The 8,964-nt window shown below is 46.3% G+C and overlaps 1 protein-coding gene across 1 annotated transcript; it reads left to right on the top strand.

Moving 5' to 3' along the window:
• The first annotated feature begins 741 nt into the window (after window positions 1–741).
• On the top strand, window positions 742–3,490 carry SLITRK1 (SLIT and NTRK like family member 1). The gene has a single exon (XM_013951286.2). It carries the CDS (start codon window positions 1,263–1,265, stop codon window positions 3,339–3,341), a length of 2,079 nt encoding a protein of 692 aa, XP_013806740.1. The 5' UTR covers window positions 742–1,262; the 3' UTR covers window positions 3,342–3,490.
• The last annotated feature ends 5,474 nt before the right edge of the window (window positions 3,491–8,964 follow it).

The raw sequence follows: 8,964 nt of genomic DNA, 5'->3' as shown, positions 1-8,964 counted from the left end.
GTGTGAATGTGTGTGAATGGGGGCAACAGCGAACTGGTCGGGAGGAGGGGAATGCTAAACTTTCCATCTTAAAAGAAAAGAAATAAATTAAATAATCCATTTAGGAGAAAGCATCTAAATAGATCGACAGCTTTTAATGCCAACGTTTTTAACGCTTGCCCTGTACGTGGATTGATTTTTTTTTTTCTCCAGCATTCCCTCAGCAGATGGATTTTTGCCACTGCAGCTCAGCAGAGGGTGTCAGATCTTTCAGAGTGCACCAGGTTGAAACGAGCAGAGCCTCTTAGCAACTCTCCCTCTGCGTGCCTTGCGAGTGTGTGCGAGCGTGCAAGCCGGCGGCGGCGGCGGAAGAAAAAAAGGCAAGAAGAGCGAGCGAGGAGGGAAGGAAGGAAGGAAGGAAGGAAGGAAGGAAGGAAGGAAGGAAGGCAGCGCGGCCGGCCGGGCGAGGGCGAGCGAGCGGGCGGAGCCGCGGGGCGCCGCGGCAGGGCCCCGCGGGCGGAGGCATGGACAGCCGGGCGCCGCAGCGGGGGCCGGCGCCGCGCCGCGCCGCCGCCTCGGCGGGACGCGCCTAAGCTGGGCGCCTTCAGCACCGGGGCGCTGGACAGCGCCCGGCGGGCGGCGCGGGCGCGGGCGCGGGCGCGAGCGCGGGCGCGGGAGGCGGGCGCGGGCGGCGGGCGCGGGCGGCGCGGGCGAGCGGCGCGCGGGCGAGCGGCGCGCGGGCGGGCGGGCGGGCAGCGCGGCTCCGCGGCCGCGCGGCAAGGTCAGTCCGGAGCGGAGCCGCGCACGCGGGTAGCCCTCCCCGCTCCCCGCTGCACCCTCTGCCTGCCTCCCTCTAGCATGCAGCGGCTGCTCGTCCCCGTGCCGCTGAGCCAGCCCGGTCGGCAGACCTCTACTTAGCTGTCCGGGAGGTGTCGGGGAGGGGGGTTGAGGAGGGGGATTTTTTTCCTTCTACTTTTTTTTTTTTCTTTTTTTGCGTGCCTTGCAGTACGTGCCTGGATAGTTTGTGGATATAATTATTGACTGGAATCTGGGCTGTTGCAGTTGTATGTGGCGGGGGGGGGAAGAGAGGGATTCAGGAGAAAAGAAAGAGTCGTTCCCCCCCCCTTCGCCGACCCTCCCTGCTCCCCCTCCCCGCATTTTTTTTCCCTTTGGTGGTGGTTCGGACATTTCATGTATTGAATGAACTGGAATTGTTTTCGGTGTGAGGAGGATGGTTGCTGTTACTTTGTGATGAGATCGGGAATGAATCGCTCGGTTTAAAAATGCTGCTTTGGATTCTGTTGCTGGAGACGTCTCTTTGTTTTGCTGCTGGAAACGTTACAGGGGACGTTTGCAAAGAGAAGATCTGTGCCTGCAACGAGATAGAAGGGGATTTGCACGTAGACTGTGAGAAAAAGGGATTTACCAGCCTGCAACATTTCACTGCCCCAACTTCCCAGTTTTACCATTTATTCCTGCATGGAAATTCCCTGACTCGACTTTTCCCTAATGAGTTTGCTAACTTTTACAATGCAGTCAGTTTGCACATGGAAAACAACGGTTTGCACGAGATTGTTCCTGGGGCTTTCCTTGGGCTGCAGCTGGTGAAACGCTTGCACATAAACAACAACAAGATCAAATCGTTCAGGAAGCAGACTTTCCTGGGGCTGGACGATCTGGAGTATCTCCAGGCAGATTTTAATCTATTGCGGGATATTGACCCGGGAGCATTTAGGGACTTAAACAAGCTAGAGGTGCTGATTTTAAATGACAATCTCATCAGCACCTTGCCCCCCAACGTGTTTCAGTATGTGCCGATCACCCACCTCGACCTCCGGGGAAACCGTCTTAAAACCTTGCCTTACGAGGAGGTCCTGGAGCAGATCCCAGGCATTGCTGAAATCCTGCTAGAGGATAACCCCTGGGACTGCACTTGCGATCTGCTATCGTTGAAGGAATGGCTGGAAAACATACCCAAAAACGCTTTGATCGGCAGAGTGATTTGTGAGGCTCCCACTAGGTTGCAGGGCAAAGATTTAAATGAGACCACAGAGCAAGAGCTGTGCAAAAAGAACAGAGTGGATTCTAGTCTAGCTGCTCCCCCTGCCGAAGAAGAAACCTGTGATCCTGGTCCCATTCCAACCCCCTTTAAAATACATGGCAAGGAAGACCCTGCCACGCCAGGATCTGGTCCAAACGGAGGTACAAAGATTCCAGTCAACTGGCAAATCAAGACCAGACCTACAGCTGCCGTGTCGACAGTTAGCGTGAAGAGCAAGCTACCGGCTACCATGTCCTGTCCTCAGATCTGCAGCTGCGATCAGATCCCTGGCTCGGGTTTAAAGGTTAATTGCAACGACAGGAATGTGAGCAGCTTGGTGGATCTGAAGCCCAAGCCGTCCAACGTGCAGGAGCTGTTTCTGAGAGACAACAAAATACATACCATCAGGAAATCCCACTTTCTGGATTACCGGAAACTTAATTTGCTAGATCTGGGCAACAACAACATAGCCACCGTCGAGAACAACACCTTCAAGAATCTCTTTGATCTCCGATGGCTCTACATGGATAGCAACTACTTAGACACCCTCTCCCGGGAGAAATTCGCTGGGCTGCAAAACCTGGAGTATCTGAATGTAGAGTTTAATGGGATCCAGCTGATCATGCCTGGCACTTTCAATGCGATGCCCAAACTGAGAGTCCTCATCCTCAACAATAACCTGCTGAGGTCTCTCCCAGTCGACGTGTTCGCCGGGGTCTCGCTTTCCAAGCTGAGCATACACAACAATTATTTCATGTACCTCCCGGTGGCGGGGGTGCTGGACCAGCTCACCTCCATCACTCAGATTGACCTGCACGGCAACCCGTGGGACTGTACTTGCCCTATCGTGCCTTTCAAACAGTGGGCAGAGATGCTGCGCCCCAAGGTGATTATGAGCGACCTGAGGTGCGAATCCCCAGAAGATTTCTTCAAGGAGGATTTCGAGTCTCTCTCCAACGACGTGATTTGCCCGGAGCTAAAAGTCTCGCCCACGTTAACTTCCACTAACAAAAACAGCACTGGGTTGACAGAGACAGGTACTCATTCCAACTCCTACCTGGAGACCAGCAGGGTCTCCATTTCGGTGCTGGTGCCAGGACTCCTGCTGGTTTTTGTGACCTCTGCCTTCACGGTGGTTGGCATGCTGGTGTTCATCCTGAGGAACAGAAAGCGCTCCAAGAGGAGGGACGCCAACTCCTCCGCCTCGGAAATCAACTCCCTGCAGACGGTCTGCGACTCGTCCTACTGGCACAACGGGCCCTACAGCACCGACGGAGCCCACCGGGTTTACGACTGTGGCTCCCACTCCCTGTCAGACTGAGCCGGCGGGCAGGGCGTGGGGGGCCGCGGCCACTTCTCAGCCAGCAACCGGGGACCCGGCAATCAGCCTCGTCCGCTCGTGGGACTGATACCCGCCCGGCAAGGGACGGCCCTGAACCTAAGCTACCTTTCGTGAGAAACAAAACACCCCCCCCCCCCCCCCCCCACACACACACCCCACGCCCAGCAAACACTGTGGCCCGGTGCAGCGGGAGCCCGGCGGCGGCGGCGCCCCACGCAGCTCTGCGCACCCAGCGGCGCGTTTGGCGCAGCCGCCGCCTGCGCGCTGCCGGGGCCGGCGGGGGAAGAGCGAGGATCAGCTTCCTTCGGCGCCGGCAGGGCCAGCCGCGGCTCGTGGTTTTGTCGGGTTGTCGCTCTCTTTTCGCTGATGGGTTTTGTCTGGCTTTTTTTGCCCCCGCTCCCTGAGGACCGAGCCCTCGCCGAGAGGCCGGGATGAGGAGGGGGGCAGAGGAAAGGCCGGTGCCGGCCTCCTCTGGGCAGCAGAGCAGGAGTGGAAAGTTGCACGAAGGCATGAATGTAATGTAAATAAATGACTCCGACTCCGAAAACAAACATAAAACATATTAAAAAAAAAAAGTGCTGCATGGCTCGCATGGATACAACGCACCCCAGGGACGCTCCAGCCCCCGCCTGGAAGCAGCGTCTAGTTCACACCATCATCCCTCTTACCTGATAAGTCCCTTCGTATCAAACCTTCTATATACGAAATACAGTATAATAATAAAAAGTGCCATTTCGCCATTTTTGTGTGATCAATAGGCAGTAGAGATCGTACTTTTACCGTGGAAAAAAATTGTAAAGGTTTTATTTAAGACATAGTTGCATGGATAGTCTCATTGGATCATTGCCTTTTTTTTTTTTTTTTTTTTTTTGGAGGCGGGAATTACTTTGTTGGGAGAGATTTGCTTTGTTGCTGGTGGGTTTGGGTTGGGTTTTTTGGGGGGAGGGGGGCTTGGTTTTCTCTTCTCTCTCTTCCTTTTCAATATACATATTCAGTATTGTCTTTCCATCTGAATGTAAAAATTAGTACCCTTGATTTCTATTATGGTAACAGTGTAAACAGTCAAAAAAACAAACAAACAAACAAAAAAAAAGAGGCAGTTAAGCATGACCAATTAATGTCACTCTAGTGCTTAGACTGCAAAGTTTAATGGTAGAAAATTCTGTGCTATTGTAAATCTTACTATAACTTGAGGAAATCAGAACTGAGGAAGCAAGTGAAACTTACTAATTCTATTCGAGGATTTTATAATGGCATATTTTTTCAGTATTAAAGTGAAAATGTTTTCAGCTCCGGGTCCTTACCATTTTTCCAGCACCAGCACTTGCAAGTGGGTTATCTGGGTTTAGGGGACAGAGCTTCCTTTCAGTGCTCCCTCTGTGTGTGTCTCGCTCCCTTCTCTCTTTCTCTCTCTCCGTCCCTCCCTCCCTTCCTCTCTCATTCATTCACACGCAGAGACACAAACACCCTTCCCTCACCCCTTCCCCAATGTAAATATCACACAGAAGTTTCCTGCCTCCTCCTCTCCCTCTTCCTCGCTTTTTTTTTTTTTTAATGCGGCAGTGAATCCCTTTATTAATACTGTGAATCTCTCCCTGCTGCTGCTGCCGCCGCCGCCTCTGCTGCACACACTGCAGATATATTAGGGATGTTAGTGGGAATTTGATTTAATTGATTCTGCCTAGCTCGGTCCCATTAAGCCGGAGCCGGATTTGAGCGGTCAGCACTTCAGGCCCATACGCAGCCTCCCGGACTGCCGGCAAGGCCAGCCTGCTGCGGGCGGTTGCCTCCAGCAGCTGCCAAAAGTGGAAAAACTAATTAGAGAAAGGACTTTCCCATCCATGCTCTGGGTAGCTGCAGCTTTTATTACTAACAGCTGAAAAAAACACGGTGCAGTGCTGTTGTCCGACTTGAGGCAGCTCTCCTTTCATTCCTTTCCTGTGCGGGAAAGTGCCCCTTAACTCAATAATACACGTAAAGGCGAAAGCCCCTGCAAAGCACTTGTAACTCCTAGCTCGAGTCCCAGGAGAGATATGGAGAATTTCAGTCACGTTGCTTCTGGCTTTCTCCAGGCAGAGAATCCTTTTAACGAGTAAAACACTGTAAGGGACTTGCTAAACTTCAAATACTGATTCGGTTGGCTTTATAGAAAATGTCCACCTTTGGGGTATGTGACGAGAAAACAGACGTACATACACGCACATTGCACTAGACTCTTGAAAACGAGGCAGAAGTCTAATCCCAGGTATTCATGAAGTATTAAACTGCTGAATATATCATTCCTCCAGAATCCTTTATCACTGTGGAAAGGTCTGCAGTCTCCTAGAAAATACCTTGAAGTTTGATTGTGTAGCTCTGGTAACAGAATGTCCATCTTAATTACATAAATCACTCCTATTGCAAGGACCCTTCTTTATTTTCCTGTGCTTCTTTGTTAGGCTGATTGTTCAGCCAGGACATTCTGCGTCAGACAAAGTGATGGCAGTAGAGTCACTAGTTTGCCATTCTGCTTTCCTCCTACCAGCTGGAGAAGAAGAAGAAGAAGAAGAAAAAAAAATTACATGTGAGCCAGTATTTCTGTCCTTAGGAGGCCATCAACTTTTAACTCAGGCACGGTCCAAAAAACACTTAAGAATAAGGCAACGCACTGCTAGATTACCACCTAAGTCTTGCTGCCTTCTCCATGATATTGTAGTGAGAAAATTAAAGAACTGAGCGCAGTGAGAGTACATTCAGTGCTAAAACTCATCATTACATTACAAGCACTGTTATGGAAAATAAAGATATACTAAATTAAAGAAATACTAAATTAAAGGTGTTAAATCACTGGCTGAGGCCAGACATGTATGAATGCTAGAGCATAAGGCACTAAATAATGTGCATATGATTTTTTTTCATTATTAAGAGGTAATAAAAACTTGTGACTTTGGTCATTCACTTTCCTTAAACTGCTAGCTCACTGGCACACTTAAAGACTATAAAAATGTCAATTCAACTAAAATGTTGAAGGCATGTTTTTGACACTGGGTTTCCAGTTTGAGAGTTGAGGGGAAATAACAACAACAATAAAAACCCTCTCTCTTTTTCTGTGACACTTTCTGATTTTAACACTCAGATAATTCTTTCTTCCATCTGTCAGACACTCACACTTAAGACACATAGGTCATCTAACTCTCTGAGATTATATCATTACCAGGCTCTGAATTATGATGTTTATCTTGTTTGTATGACTAACATTTCCAAGATCCTTTCATCAAAACAAAACACTCAACCAAAGGGAAAAATAAGAGAAAGAAAAGGGATGAATGAGAATGTATTGAAAGATAGTGAAGCATAAGATAAATGAAGTACAAATATATTAAATAAATATATTAGCTGTACCACATTAACAAAAACTCATTAAATGTTTTATTCATTTGATAAAGCATAACTGTTATGATAATACTTCTAACACTGGAAACCTATATAATACCCATATTGTTACAATACGTGTTGCTTTTTTTTTTCTAAGTTAAGAAGAATGCCATAACTTCAGGCATAGCATACATCATATTAAATTACTTCTTATTGCTTCTTCCATTCATTACAGTAAAGAGCTTTCTGTTGTTTCAGAAAGGACAGAGAGGAAATAAGTAGGTATCTTGTTTAGTTACTTAGTTAAAAAAAGTTATTTGTCTGCGAAACCTTCAACTAAGAATACCCTAGAATTTAAATTGTTGCCATAGAAATATATGCCTGTATGCATGGTAGCCTCTTGCATGCTATTTAACAGAAGGCTGAATGGGATTCTAGTAGCAAGCTGATAATATGTTGAATTATTACCAATAGGTGATATATATCATTTTTAGCAGAAGTGTACTGGTGGAACTGCCCACAGATGTGCATTTTTATATCGCTTTGTTAAATTTATTGGTTGTGGTAGGGTGTTTTGTAACTTTAGTTCAGTTACATTGAAAACAGTGTTTCAGATCCACTTGCAGACTAAGGTGATGCAAATTCTTTTGAACTGGATCAGATTTTATCTGAGAGTGAAGAAAAGGCTTTGTCTGGTAGTCTTTACTCAGGCAGAGCAGCCATTAACTTCAAAAGGCGAACATTTCACAGTTTCTTAAATTCTGCTTTCATGAAAGTTGTTGGCAAAACACATTAGAGGAAAGTTAGGGCAGCAAGAAGCTGCAGACCCCCCCTCCCGCCCAACAAGAATCCACTCCAGCCTCCATTGCCCGTGAAAAGTTTTGTAGTCTCCCAAATATGAAAGTCTCCTCCCAAAGGCAGGTAGCTTTTATGAAGGGGTAAGCTCCTTTTCCTTTTTAAGTTTTTGGTAGTGGCTCGTTCAGTTGCAAAGTAAAGTAGGATTTTGTTCGAGAATTCAGTATGGTTGTTTATACTAGTTTGTTCATTCAGAGTTGGCTTGGCTATATTTTAGTTCAAGTGTGATATACAGTGAACATTCTTAAGTGATTATTAACTTCAGTGGATAGATCTTTTCACGTTTAGAGATGTTGCTGTATGTATATATGTAAAGCAGGACATTTTCTTTGGATGAATTTTATTCCATGTGTTTGTGCAGCACAAATTTGTGGGAATTCTTTGTGATTTATGATGCAGAAGTTTTAAGGCAATGGACAGGACTTATGAGTTGGCTGCTGCATAAGTACCTTTTTGGTAATGTTTGAGGACAAGTCAGAAAGTGAGGAATTCGTGATTTATGTTGGCAAACATCAGTTGCCATAAGATCATGCATATATTTGTATACTCTGCCTAAAATGCTCTGAACTGTATTAGGATTATGGCCATGACCAATACAAATTTCAAGAATCTGTCTAATTGTCCCTACTTTTTCCTAGACGATGAATATTGGCACTGGAGAAAATGTGGACTAAAAAATGCTGGAAGTATTCTGTTATATTACATTACATTTATTATAAATAAGTTTAGCAAATTAGGAATTATTATATTATTATGTTTTTACTATGTCTTTACAAATGCATTGTTTACAGTGGCAGCTTAATAGATTAACTTGTAATAGAAGATGGTATTTAACATAACTGAGAATTTCAGAAACTGCTATCATACTATCTTATAGGTGGGGAAAATTGAATGGGATTCACCAGTATTACTGCTCCAAGGCTAATTATCTGGTCAACTGACATATTGTCATGCCAAATGGCTTCATCTATCCGATAAAGTTTCTGAAGCAATTTTTGTATATAATTCTCAAATATATTCTTCAGTTATGTGAGAGAGGAACAAAGTCAGCAGAAATCCCACTGAAGCAAATGGGAGTCTCCTGCATCAAACACTTGAAGGCTAAGACTGAAAATTTGTAGTGCAGGAAAGTATGGCCAGAAATAGGCCATTCCAGAAGACACTAAGTTGACTCTAAGGGAAAAAAGACTGCTTCAAGAACCATTGTTTTAGTGGAACTGGTGGAACAAAGTGTTCTAGCATTTGCCCCATTGAAATATTGCTAGTATCTGAACTCCTTCTTCAGCTTTCTCCCTTTCCAGTAGGTAGTGAGGAATGATCCTCCTCAGATAGTTTCCAGCTAAGTCAGTGGAACAAATCCTCTGAGTTGTCAATGATTTTTATTGATGCCATG

This window comes from Apteryx mantelli, chromosome 1, assembly GCF_036417845.1.
Source record: "Apteryx mantelli isolate bAptMan1 chromosome 1, bAptMan1.hap1, whole genome shotgun sequence".
Classification (NCBI taxonomy): Eukaryota; Metazoa; Chordata; class Aves; order Apterygiformes; family Apterygidae; genus Apteryx; species Apteryx mantelli.
The sequence above is the reverse complement of the archived record's forward strand: the minus strand, read 5'-3'. Positions and strand labels throughout refer to the sequence as shown.